This window comes from Neopsephotus bourkii, unplaced genomic scaffold (assembly GCF_033783945.1).
Source record: "Neopsephotus bourkii isolate Nb327-2 ecotype Australia unplaced genomic scaffold, CSIRO-AGI_Nbou_v1 NB_1542, whole genome shotgun sequence".
NCBI lineage: Eukaryota > Metazoa > Chordata > Aves > Psittaciformes > Psittacidae > Neopsephotus > Neopsephotus bourkii.
Window position 1 is genome coordinate 7,247,155 of NW_026902018.1, and position 13,939 is coordinate 7,261,093.

The 13,939-nt window shown below is 42.1% G+C and overlaps 1 protein-coding gene across 1 annotated transcript in view; it reads left to right on the top strand.

Moving 5' to 3' along the window:
* Window positions 1–13,939, top strand: part of LOC133221727 (uncharacterized) — a 35,035-nt gene that overhangs the window by 16,835 nt on the left and 4,261 nt on the right. Inside the window, exons 2-5 of the mRNA XM_061370886.1 lie at window positions 1,335–2,323; window positions 8,214–8,265; window positions 8,366–8,468; window positions 9,710–9,873. Coding sequence (XP_061226870.1) covers window positions 1,335–2,323; window positions 8,214–8,265; window positions 8,366–8,468; window positions 9,710–9,873 — 1,308 coding nt within the window. The remainder of the gene's footprint in view (window positions 1–1,334; window positions 2,324–8,213; window positions 8,266–8,365; window positions 8,469–9,709; window positions 9,874–13,939) is intronic.

The following is a 13,939-nucleotide window of genomic DNA, read 5'->3' on the forward strand; positions in this document are numbered from 1 at the left end:
GAAAAAAAAGGTCATGCCTTGCAGAACAGGTCTGGCTTTTTCTTTTCATTTAAGGGATTTAAGGGCTTTTAACCTTTGGCATTGCATTTTATTTTTTTTTTTTTTCCCTTTCCATTTCAATATGAGCCAAGGGGAGGGACTAAGAGAAGAAAAAAATCTGGAGTATTTTGATCTTTGTGGCTTTATATGGACTTCATAAGCTTTGTCTGTTCTACTGCCAAGCTTCCTTTGTGTTTAAATAGATAACAGACCAAGATGACAAATCATTTCCAATACCCCCCCCCCCCAACCCCAAATCATTCCCTTTCTTTTCCAATTAATGCTTGTAAAACCATGCTCCAAGACAGGACTTTTGACCTAAGTACTTCTGATTTATTTCTCCTCATTTCAAAACCAATTGCCCAAGGTGCAGATGGGGATCTGTGCTCTCCAAATTTATGAAAGAGTCTTGAAATAAAGACTCTTAGAATGTCTCTGGGAGAAGGTAGTTGTAAATATGATGTGTGAAAGCAGCCATATGTACCTTTAGAGAAGAAGCAGCATGGTAGTTAGTGCCACCATTTGTGGACTTCCTTCCTCTTTGGAGTCCACAGACTATTTATGGAGAAAGAAGAAATAGCAAATGTCACAAAGGACTATTGCTGTGTTACATAAAATGCACGTTGATTGCTATTTTACTAGTGAAAGCTAGTATCTGCTATCACTATTTTGATTTGTGTTTGAAGAAAAGACAACTTACCCAATCAAAACCACACACATTTTTTTGCTAACTGAACTAAATAAGGCTGAATGTCTTTGAAACAGAAGGTGAGTTAGACATATGAATCATGGGTAATCATCAACCCAAGGGTTTGGGTTTTTTACATTAAAGAAATGGTTTTGTAATGAAAATAACAGAGTTCAGGATGCTATGGTGACATAGTTTTTCTTTAGATTCTCAAGATTTTTATCACACAACCAGCTGTTTAGGGCAACAAATTTCTGTGGTCAAAAAGTTGTACGCTAGCCAGCAGCAGAAATGGATGCTACTATGATCAGTAATAGAAAGTGATTATAATGTGAATTACTCATCTGGGTTATATTTCTGTGGAGGCTGATCATTCAGTGTACACTTCCATAGTCTCTAAGAGTGGCTTTCCATACAAGACCTATTAGATTAATGCTTCAAATGGGAAGTAGAAAATAGACTTGTACGAGCTTACTGAATTCCCCTTTCTTGAGGCTATCTTATATGAGTCCCTGAAGGGAAAGAATAGAACTTTCAGTAGGTCTAGCAGACTGCATCCTGGATACGATCTTTGGCAAGATGTAAGCTTATTTGTTTTCTTTCCCAGGTGTATTATTCCTGTGGTGCAGTGGTGGAATCGATGGAAAGAGGCCTGATTTTATCACCAGGTTTTCCAAACAACTACTACCCGGGGACACACTGTGTTTGGCAATTTTTCATTCCCATGAGAACCCATCTTATCTTGGAAATTTTTGACTTTGACATTTTTGAGAGCTCTAGTGAAACTCCAACCCCCTGGGATGGCTTTTCAGCCCCCGCTGAAACAGGAAACAGAGACATTCCTTCTCTTGAGGAAAACCTGGACTTTGATCTCCATACTACAAAACCATCCCTCCAGACCTGGATGTCAAAGGTGGCTCAGAATCTGAGCAGCACAGGAGATCAGCCAAAGGACCTTCCTAGTCACCTGGATGATCTTCCAGGGACAACCTCAAAAAAAGATGAAGCCAAACAAGCATCTGAAGAAAACCAGTCAAAGCAGATGAAGGAACCTAAAGCAATTACCAAGGCTCAAACAGAAGAACTGCCATTCCCTGCGGCTGGCATTGCCACAATGCAGAAGCAAAATACCAGTGGCCTGGAAACAGAGTTGAAGGAGAGAATCTTGCTTGCCCACCTAGCTGCTAGGGAGGGAGATGAAGTTACAGTAGAGAGCCAGACTTTTCCCACAACAGTATTGCCTGTGGAAATATCCTCCAGCCCACAGCCAGCAGTGGACATATGTCCCCATGATGTACTATACGTTTCTGATCTCATCACATTTTCCTCTCGCTTCTGTGGACCAAATTCACCTTTAAACAAGACTATGGTCTTTGGTTCATCTCTGGAAATGGTTGAGGTTATCATGGAACTGATCACCACCACAGACCGAGGCCGAGGCTTTGCAATGCTCTTTGAATACAAGAACATCACCGAACCCAACACTGTAGATGCTGTGAGGCAGGGGAGAAAGGAAAATATGATGATGCTGGCAATTGTAACAGGGATCGCCTTCTTTGCACTTGCTTTGCTCTTTGCACTCTGCATAACTTGCAGGTAAGATGATTAATATCTGAGCCTTTGAAGCGTGTGATATTATCCATACAGGACCAGAAAACAATGTTTTGTTTCCTTTGCTCTGCTAAGCTTGCTGTCCTTTAGATGTAGTAGTGTGTGGATATATCAGAGATCAATGCCAGTCACTATTCCTGCCCTAGGCGCCTTAGTTTCCTTTCCTAGTTCTACAGCTTCTGTGCCTCAAATTTATTTTATTTCTCCTCTAGAAATACCTGAAGGGTGATGACTTTCTTGGGCGTTATTTTGTTTCGGTGGCAGTGCTGCCTCTGAATCTCTGGGTTCTGGGGCACTAACAAATACAGAACAAAGATCATTCTTTCTCAAGTCTCCTGAGCAGACTGACCTGACAGCCACAGCATCTTCTCACAGCGATTCCAGTTTGCCTCTAACCTTCACCAATGCTCTGCAGAAAGGTACACAATAACAAAGTATGGCCACTTAGAATTAAGATTTAAAATACTTTCCAGTCTGTAGCATGTTTTATCCAAAAGACTGTGCAGACATTTTAATTGCAATACACTTCATGTGTTAAGCAGTCATCTGCACATCCTTTGACTGCTGAAGGGCTGAGTGGCATGCTGCAGTACCTGTCATTGTCCCCCAAATGTCATCTGAAATGACATGGTCAAGTGAGCTGATGGTGAGGCTGAGTTACTGATTTTCAGGTACTGATGCTAACAAGTTAAATGGCTAAAACAAGCCAGTGACAAAAACATCCCTTTCCAATCAATTGCTTTCATTTTATATGTTTCTTTTCCTTAGATTGCTCAGGAGAAAGCTTCTCTACCTCAGTATATGTTTGCATTTTTCCAACTCCCTAGTGAAAACATTTTTGTAGAAACAATGATTTTATTTTTTTTGCCCTTCTAACAAATTCAAACCAGAGCCCAAGCTCCCCAGGTTTTTGTCAAAATAAACATATTTCGAACGTTTTGACTTCAATGAAAACACCAGGTAGACTGATATAAGTACTGTTCCTTACAGGGGCTCCACTGTGGTGGAGTGGGTATCAGTAATAGCACCGATTTCCCAGTGACAGCATGAAACTCATCTGTCTTCACTCTTCCTGCATCCCCTGCCTCATCTATTGTGCATCCTCCAACCCAAAAGGTGTCAGGATTGCCCAGCCACTCCTAGTCCTTGAGGTTAGCTTGATAGAGGAACTTTGCTTTCCTTGTCCTTTTGCAGGGTGCTTTTGTAGCTTTTGCTGAATAAATATAAAATGTAGGCCATCATGCTGGGTATAAGAGGATGTGGGCAAGGTGGTGAGGCTTAAATATACTCTCTTTCTGCATATGGAAATTCCTGCTTTCAGAGTCTGAGCTTTTCATAGTTGTAAGAGTTAAACTTGCATATGTTACATCTAACTAACCTTTTCCCTTTTCAAAGAACTTGCAGAACACTAATTTAGACCACAATTTTTTGCTAGCTCTAAAGGAAAACGTCTGGTGGAAAATGTCTTCCAGAAACCAAACACTTCATTTTTATACCCTTTCCAATCTTCAAAAGAGACAGAAACATGCTCCCTTCACCATGGCAGCAGTCTGGGCTGATCCACATGTTGAGTTGCCTGTTCTTGCTCCATTACCCCTATTTAATTTCACTCTAACTATCCATGAAGCAGAGTATTATTCAAACCAAGAAGTACACTGGCAATCTGAGATTTTACTGGCTGAACTTTACTCTCTGTAGCCTCTTTGGAAAGTCAGGCCATGCTGCTCACATTCACAATTTGGCTTTTTGCTTGTCAGATGTTTACAAAAGTAATACTCTGCTCTTGCTGACCAACAGAGAAGAACTGAATGCATTTTTTCTCCTCATACGAATGTTTGCATGTTCTGGTCACTGCAAATACATCCTGTTGGGGTCCTATGCTGCAGGACCAGGATTAGACTCACTTTTTACACTGGCATTTATGCTTTTTCATTGCTCTATGTCTCTTGTTTTAAAAGGAAGGTACACCTCAGTCAGCTCTTGACTGTATATAGAGACTACCCCTAGTCCTTTATCTTCTTGAAAGGCCATTTACTATCCCAGCTGCCTATATTGCCTCCATGCTATTCCAAGGAGGCCTTGATAACAATACTTCATTTCTCGTCAAACTTAAAGTATTTAAGCAAGATCTGACACATGTGGAAGTGGTGCCATGACCTGTGCTGAGTGATCTCACTCATGTTGCACTGGAAGAGTTGTCTTTTCCCCTTTACTGTGCTAACTGCTTCAAGGATATCAGTCCCTTCCCCAGAACTGCTGGCACTGGCCGGAGCTCACCTATACTTCCCAGCTGTGGGTTTTTAATGCGGCTCGACATAAGATGACAGAGGCTGTTAAGCACATCTAAACCTTTTTTAGTTTGAGCCCACTAAGCTCTGTTTTATGCTTCTTGCCCTAAATAGGGCTTGAAATCAGGTGTCAAATGAATATTAGCCACAGCATCTCCTCACTGCAGAAGAGGTCAGAATGGCAAGGGGTGGGCTGAGGGGAGAAATGAAAATACATTAACAATGCAGCATGCTCAGAAATGGGACCACATCTCTGAGGCATGGTAATACTTGTCCTGGCTGGAGCGTGACATTGTAAAGGATGCTAATAGTAACCTTAAGGCTTTTGGCCTTGCAAACTTACCTTCCAGTTTCTTTTCTCTTTGTTCTTTACTTGTTCCTAAGGTACCAGGTTTAGCTGTATTTCCCCCCCCACCCCCCTCCTTTCTATATGCTGCTCTTGCTAGGCTAAAAGTAGCAGGCTCTGCCTTGCCAGGGGTAGAAATGGCCTGGGATGGGCTTGGCACTTATCGCCAATCCAATGCACCAAGTCGTCAGCAGTGTCTGCTCAGGCTCATTGCATTCAGCCAGGGCAAAGCTCTCTGGGGAAACTCCAAGTCTCTGCCACACTGCAGCTTTTGTTTGCTGTTTGGGGAGGGAATGAAAGCTTCAGTTGTTAGTTGGCCAATAATTCTAATTACTTTTGGCCAAGAGGCCTGGCTCAAGTAATGGGGTAATTTTTACTTTCTTTCCCAAGCCCCAAGAACAACAGACATGTCCACCTTATTTAATTTTAATCCTGTCCAATGCAGTCAGACTTTTGCTTGATGGTTGCAACTCATGGATTGCAACTGCATTTTACATCTGCATAGCCTGCCAATGACCTGTTTCCAATTACACCCCCTCTCAGCTATTTCAAGTCATCATGCGCTGCCATCTCGTTCCATGCAAGCTACCCTGCCAATCACTGCATGCAGCCTCACCATTACCTGGGGCTGAAATTCTGCTTCGTCATATAATGCCCTCATGGAAAATCCTCATCGCTTCTGCACTAAAACCAGGCCCTTCTTCTGCCATCCTTGTCTTAGGCACAACCCAAAACTCACTCCCTGCCTATCATAGCTGTGTCCTCCATTTTTGTCCATCTATACAAATAATTACAAATTCTTCTAAATGGTGGAAACTGGTGTATTTGCATGTTGTATGTTTTATATCTATGAGCTGAACACTGATCTGAGTTACCAGCTTAAACCAGATGGGCTTAAACCACCACAGTTGCCAATCTCCCTGGCAAGGTACTGCAGCACGCCATGAGAGGTTTAGTCCAATGAGAATGAGCTGGAGAATGAGCTAAAGAAAGACTAAGACCCCAGTCCTGCAAGCTAACGTATCTCAGTAGGTACTACAGCAGCAGCTCTGAAGAGAAAAAAAACAACAACCCATCTCAAGTTTCCACCTAAACTGTTGGCTGAATCTACAGACTCTTACCCTTTGCATGTTTTGTAAACAGTAAATCAAATAGTTCAGTGGAAATCAAACACAATACCCAAAGTGTGATGAGGAAAGAAAAAGTTAAAATGGGGACATTTCAGCCAGTTATCATGTTCTAATCCTAATGAAAATGTTGAGAAGAACGGGACTCTTCTTTCTCTTATTCCCCCTTAATCTACCATACTCACATAGAAAACATCTTTGCCAGAGATACCTTACCATCCCTTTGGTTTATGCTGCCAAACTGCAGTGTGGATTTCAAGGTAGTTATGGTGCCTGATTAATATTGTAGAGCACATTTATAAAGAATGGCAAGGAAAGGCACCAAATAGATCTAAGGTATTTCAGTTTCTTAATGCAGAATTTGCCCTGTCTATCCACAGTTTATCATTGCTCTCAGTTGCTGAGCCAATTTAAAATAGATATTTCATCCTTTCAGCTTTGTCCCTGAGAATATGAATATCTTCTAAATGGGACAGCTGCATAGAAAGATCTAAGGAACCCATTTTTATTTGTATTTCTGAGAACTTGAACATTTTGTTTGTTAAGTCATGCTAAAAGTTCAAATAGCAAACCCAGAAGTGAGACCATCCAGATAACTAAAACGTCTGGGTTGCCAATGCCTGATGTTCAGTGAGGAAGAAATATGTGCTAAGTTGTGTTTTCTTAGAGGAGAACATTTCCTTTGTGCTCTTTAATCCCTAGGTGGGAATATTTTAACAAATTTGCTTGTAACATGCAAGTTATTTGAAACAAGAATATTTCAAAGGAATATATCAGATTTGATTAAATTTTTGTCAAGGGTTTTGGCAGGAAAGAGCTGGGAAGAGGGGAAGTGATTAAAAAAAATGAATGCAATGTGAAGAAAGCAGGGAATTACACGTAGTTCTACCATCTACCTGAATGCCTTGACCACCACACTATTTCATTGTTCTGGGGCATGTTTTGCCAGGTCACTCCTGCTGGCATGGTTCTGGTGTGCCCCTGAGGAATATTTACATAAACATTTCCCACTCTGAAGTATTTTCTACTTGGTTTTATCTTGCTTGATAAGGCAACACCACTCCTACTTCAAAGCCTCTCTCTTCCCCCACTTCCTAAATCTGTTCATTAAGGAAGATCCTTCCCTGCTTTAGCCCCAAGTTCCCCCAAACCCAAGAACTGGCTGATGCCATTGTGACTCCTGGAGTAACAGCTATCCATCTGATCTCTTCTGGATTAAATTCTCAAGTGCCAACTCTCTCTTCTCTTTTTTATATAATAATATGGTGACCAAAAACTTGAAATCATGCAACTAAAAAAGCTTTCATGGAGGGGATTAAATGCCTTGAAGCAAATCAACTCTCCAAACAAGAGCAAAAATGCCAGCCAGCAGCACAGACAGTAGGGAAAACTGTACCATGGGCCACATTCTATCTGTTCAGCATGCTCCCATGTGTGTCTGTACTGCCCCATGGAGAATTGCTGTACACAAAGACAAAATACAGTTGCTTCAGTCATAATGGTGTTCACTACTGCCAGCCTTTCTTTGTGACGAAAAACTAGTTGTTTCATAACCTCAGTTTTAGTAAAAACGTGGAAAAAATGGTTAAGACCATGTCTCCCTCCAGCCAAGAGGCATGCTTACCCAGTAATCATCTGCCATAGTGCTGTCTTTTAATAAAATGTTCATACACATGCACAACATCCAATGCTTTCTGCTGGCTAAATATAATCCAGCATACAATATTGACTGTGCAGATGAAATATTCTGTCTAACAGACAGACCAAAGGCAGGATTTCAGTCCTGCTATTTAGTTACTGGTATAAAAGAGCAGCTGACTGGGGGGGATCCTGGCAGGACTTGGCAGAGGTCTGAACTGCTTCTGCTTTTGCAGTGATCCTGGGAAGATGACGAGAGGTCCTTCTCTTTTTCAGCTGACTTTCCACTACATGAATATATAATTTTCTCCCCTGGCCTACAGGCCTTGGTGTCCTGAGTTTTGGATGCTCCTGTAGGCAAGACAGCTCATAACTTGCTAGGTCCTCATCACAAGATGAGCACAGGTGAGACCTTCTCTTCTGTGCATCTTTAACTTACTTGTGGGCTTGTTGTTGTTTCTGTCTCTTCTTTTCAGACAGAGAATGTGCCCCAAAAGGAGCTCATCCAACACATGCAGTGACCAGGAGGTTAGTGCTAATGGCTTCAGCAATTTCTGTTTCTCTTTTTCATATTGGCTGTTGCACAGTTTATCTGACAATGTTTACTGGGGCATGTTCTGAGTTGTAGAACAGGATCCAGAACTCCACTGTTGATATCAATGAGCTCCAGCTGGTGGTGCCAAGCCGGGAGAATGAAAACAACAACCACTCTGTGAGCCGGGAGCAGGCGGGTAAGTGCAGGGCATCTGTGGGAGGAGGTCAGTGCACCCCATAGCCCTGGCCAGTTAATCAGATCATTTCTTCCTTTCAGTCCTCCTTGCTGTCTTGCCCATGCACAGCTGGAGAGCCACTTCACAGCAGAAAGCCTTTGTTGTGGAAGCTATCTCTTGCTGCTCTCCCCCCTCACTGGTAGGGTAATTCCCCTGGCAAGGAGCATGCACAAGCAGAGCTCCAGACGCTGCCAACAAAAGCTGTCATAGCACATGGCATTGTAGAGACACTGGGTTAGCAGAGCAAATATGTCAGGTTCAGGCTGCTACAAACAACTTAGAAAGATCCATAAATTATGGAAGAATTTCACTTGCCATACAGGTGCCTAACATTGTTCAGAAAGGATGGGGTTCAGAAAGGATGGGGTTTACAATGCTTAGATTGGTTTTGGTCAACTTTGACTCCTGGAGCTACTGTTTTTGGAAGGACTTTATGGATGACAGTGCTTTAGGTGACGTTTAGCTCACAGTGTGTTTCTAAAAGAAGAAAGCTCCAGCCAAGCTGCAGATAATGTCACTTGCTGCAATTTTGAGTCACCACACATAAATTGCACCAGTGGTGAAGGCCAACAGGGAGCTTCTTCATGTTATGTTGCTAGACACCATCAGTTTCCCACTAAACCATCAACCTTTATATACACACAAGGATATCTTCATAAAAAGCTAATTCTGTGCTCCCAACCACGACAGTTTCCAATCTCCTTCTTTGGAAAAGTCATCGATGACATTGTGGCCAGAGTTCTAACATGAACCAACATAGATGTACAGGCCTTAAGGATGCATGTAGACAGCCACCCCTGTGGTAGCCCCTAGAGCATAATGCTGCTCCTGTAGGAACAGGATCACTAGGGTTTAAGCAAAAAGTATAGCTCCTAATATTAACAGGGATGAGTAAATACAAATAAAGAATGAGTTAAGCAAATCTGCAATTTCTGATACCCAGCACAACCTTGAGTATTTAGTATAAGGGATTTTAGTTTTGGTTTGTCTTTATTAGAAAGCAGACCCAAGGGTGTTCTTCCCCTTTTGTTTTTAAGGGCTTGCAGTTTCAGGAGAGCAAACTGTTGGCTTGAATTTTATTCTGGCTGGTGAGACAGCCAGCCAAAGCTTGTCTGGGGCAGGAGGAGGGGTTTGTCACGGAGGAGTTGGGAACAGATGTTTTGGACTCACACAAGCAGTTGTTACTGATTTTATTTTCTCAGTCACTTCCTGCATAGGCAGCACAGAACGGTCTCCTCAGGACACTGACCCAGATGTGCCCTCCTCCATATCTGCAGTGACCACCGAGACTGGGAGCGATGAAGTGTTTATTATTTCTGCTGGACCTGGCACTAGCGGGCTGAGCTTTACCACCTACAGAATACAGGTAGGAATGTTCTCTGGCATCTCTAACAAGCCACGGGATGCCCCCTTAGGGCAGTGCTAGTCAAATCTGTCCATTTATGCTTACTGCCCACTTTACACGAAAGGTAGCAACCAAGCCAGGCAGTTCTAACCCTCAAGCTGAACTGCCATCAAACGATGAGAGCTGTGATCCTCTGAGAGGTATCTTCCCACATTTGATAAGAGCAAATGCAGCAGTCTGCCTTGGATCTAACAGCAAATGATGCAGAGGTGTGCCAGTAGGCAGTAGGACCAGCCCTCAGAAACACTTTAAAATCACCACCTGCAACAACTGAAGGACCTGGGAGTCAGATCTGCTCTTGCACACCACTACGAAGTGATCAGGAAGGTTACTCAGCTCCTCAGAAAGCTGGTTAACTGTCTCACCAGGCTGATGTGAAAATTAACAGTGTATGCTCCAAAAACAAATAATCAAGCACTTCAAGTGAAAGCAGTAGGGTTCTTTCAAACACACACACATAGAAACCTGAACCAGTTCAGTAAGTTCTCTCTTATTTTAGTTCTTTCTCCTTCTCTCCTGGTTAATTATTTGTTTAGAAAGGAAACGATAGCTCAGAATTCTCAGGTCTAGCTATCACCTCTTCAACCCCTACGCACAGTGCTTGACAGAGCACATCCATTACAAGTCTATATTAAAGCCTTTCCCAGGTCAATACTCTCCAGTGCCCTCTCTCTCTTTCCCACAGAGGGGAAACAACCAGCCCAAGGAGCTCACATGCCCCAGGACAGGCTATGTAATACTTCTGTCACAGTTTACAAAACAAAAGCATTCTGTATCCCTGCACTTGATTAGGAAATTAGCCAGAAGGCCAGGCTGGTCAGGATTTTCCTATGCTAGTGTAAGACACATAGACACATACTCACATCAGACACACTGGTTAACAGAAAGAGGGAAAGAAAGGAAAATAGCTCTGTTGCCTTCCCTTGCCCAAACACATTACTTTCTTTAGGGCAGGAAACTGTGAGCTGTATCATTGACCAAACTGGCCACCCTTTAACACCTTCATTCCTTGGTCCTGCTTTCCAGGGAAGAGAGCTTCACCTGGTGGCAGCCACTTACAAATACAGCTTCTAGACAGGAAGGAGACCCATTTTCCTTCCTCTTTTCCACACTCTAGTTAGTTTTCTAGTTAGAATAAACAGACTTAAAGAAAAAAACATTTCTACTTTGCCATTCCTTCTGCAAGCAACTTATCAGAGGAGATTTACATATATAAAAATAAAAGGGTTAAAACAGTCCTAAGTGGAAACAACCCAAAGAATTAAAGCAATTTACCACATACTTAGCTCAGGAGCCATCTCCTCAGTGATGTCCATGCTGCCCTCAGGTGAGTTAATACTCTCAGTCAATTCCCTTAAGGAACAGAAAAACTATCCAGGAAAGCTATAATGGCCTCTTTAAAGGTACTGGTTTTTCCCCACAGCTGAAGACTATCCTCATCAAGGGGGGTGGAAATTGAGCACAGCAGGCTAATTACAGACCTGCACTCAAATAGGATCTCTTTAGGCCACTTGATAATCTGGGTTACTGGATGTTAGAAATAAATGTTTACAGTTTAGTTTCTAAATGTGTATTTTTAGGGTGTACAGTGCAGCTGGCCAGCCTCTGAGCCCCACACAGACAGTATGGTGCAGTTTTTGTAAACCAGCACTAGGCAAGCAGGATGAGTTATTCAGTGGTATGTAGCCACTTCCCTAGCAGGAACTAAGGAGTTATCCTCACGTGAAAATATGTGTGAAATCCTGAGCCTTTAGGGTACGGTAAATCTCATCAGACTCACCTCACACAAAATGCTTGACTAGGCAAAGCAAGCTACAAGGAGCTTTCAATAAAAAATAATCCAGAACGTTTTTCTGAGAAATGGTGACTGTGGCCACTTGGTCATGTGTTCCCCAAGAAGTGTAAGCCTCAGCTCTGCTGGGCAGGAGCAGATGATAAACTCGTTTGCTTTGTAGCTTTTAAAACCCATCTGAAGAAACCAATCCCCTGTTAGGAGGCAAGAGGTGGAACAGCAAACACATGTACCTGTTTATGGTCTAGCATGAGGAAAGGGAGTGTAAGATGGCTTTCAGATGGCTTCTGAGGTGTTCTCCAGGATGGTCCTGGCTTTCTACATCCCGTTTGGTTTAAGTCATAGTTCAGCCTTTGGCTAACTTCTAACCTTTGACTTCTATTGAGACATTACAAGTTTCAGATGCAAAGGTTTCAGTAAAGAGTATTATCATGGGGGTTTAAGAAATACTTTTTTGCTAAAACATTTTCCAAAATCTAGAAAATATATTCTTCACCTTTGTATATCTATTCACCTTCCAGATTATTTTTATCTCAAAACCAGTGGCTAGCTTTTACACCACTTTGGAAATACGTATAATAATACTAGAATAATAAATCCTGTCTCAAAACCAGTGGCTAGCTTTTACACCACTTTGGAAGTACTTATAATAATACTAGAATAATAAATCCTAAGACAGCCTTAAGAGGCTTCTGATGAGAAGACAGCTGGCTTATAAATAGAGATTGTTACTTTAATCAAGTCTGAGACTAAGAGCTTAACATTGAACAACCTTATCCAGAGCCTGAAGCCTCTCATGGCTTCCTACTGAGATTTTTTTCTACTGTACTAGCTAATTTCTTGCTTCTCTGCCCATCCATACCCAACATGACATTTAAACTAAATAGTTTCTTTGATTTGCAGAAACTTGAGAGGTTCAGTTTCTCAGAAATAAAAAACGACAAGTTTCTAGTTTCTCAGGACTTTTAAATCCAGGACACTGTTGGATTTATTTCAGATCCACTTTAAGGACTGTGTAAACTTTGGGAATGTGGATTTTGCATTCCTCTCATGACAACCATATTCGCACAGCTGAAAATTAAAAATACATACAGAGTTGTGGAACAGGAGGCTCATATAAATAGCAGGTGAAGTATTAGTAAGAATGAAACGAGATTCATAGCACAGTCAGGGATTATTTAACTCTTTTGGCTCTAAACCCAAATCAATATTAAGGATAAAAGCTGGGCATTTAAATGCAACACCAGAACATATAAAGCATGGAAGAGATCTTTAGAAGTAATATATAGAATTATAGAATCATAGAATAGTTAGGGTTGGAAAGGACCTTAAGATTATCAAGTTCCAACCCCCCTGCCATGGGCAGGGGACACCTCACACTAAACCATATCACCCAAGGCCTCATCCAACCTGGCCTTGAACACTGCCAGGGATGGAGTATTCACAACCTCCCTGGACAACCTATTCCAGTGCCTCACCACCCTAACAGGAAAGAATTTCCTCCTTATATCCAATCTAAACTTCCCCTGTTTAAGTTTTAACCCATTACCCCTTGTCCTCTCACTACAGTCCGTAATGAAGAGTCCATCCCCAGCATCCCTATATGCCCCGTTCAGATACTGGAAGGCTGCTATGAGGTCTCCACGCAGCCTTCTCTTCTCCAGGCTGAACAGCCCCAACTTTCTCAGCCAATCTTCATACGGGAGGTGCTCCAGTCCCCTGATCATTCTCGTGGCCTTCTCTGGACTTGTTCCAACAGTTCCATGTCCTTTTTATATTGAGGACACCAGAACTGCACACAATACTCCAGCTGAGGTCTCACGAGAGCAGAATAAAGGGGCAGGATCACCTCCTTCGACCTGCTGGTCACACTCCTTTTGATGCAAGTTCATTCCCATGTCACATCAACTTTGCTTCTACACAGAGTTGGTGACAATGGTTTAATGTGGTTTCATCTTCCAATGATGCCAATTTCACACCTTGTCTGGATATCTTGTTTTACTGCTAAAGCACGTTTTCCACTTGAAAAGCATTTCTTATATGAAATGAAAATCTCTGACTCTAATCTGTCTCATGCTTCTTGTTCTATTCACCACAGACACCAAGAAGAAATTATTCCCTTTCTCCTTGTTTTTAATTCTTTTTCTTAATTCCTCCCTAACATTGATAAAAACCACCACTTACTTCAGTCTTCCCTCCTGAGTCATGCATTTTTGCGACTTGTGATTCTCTTGT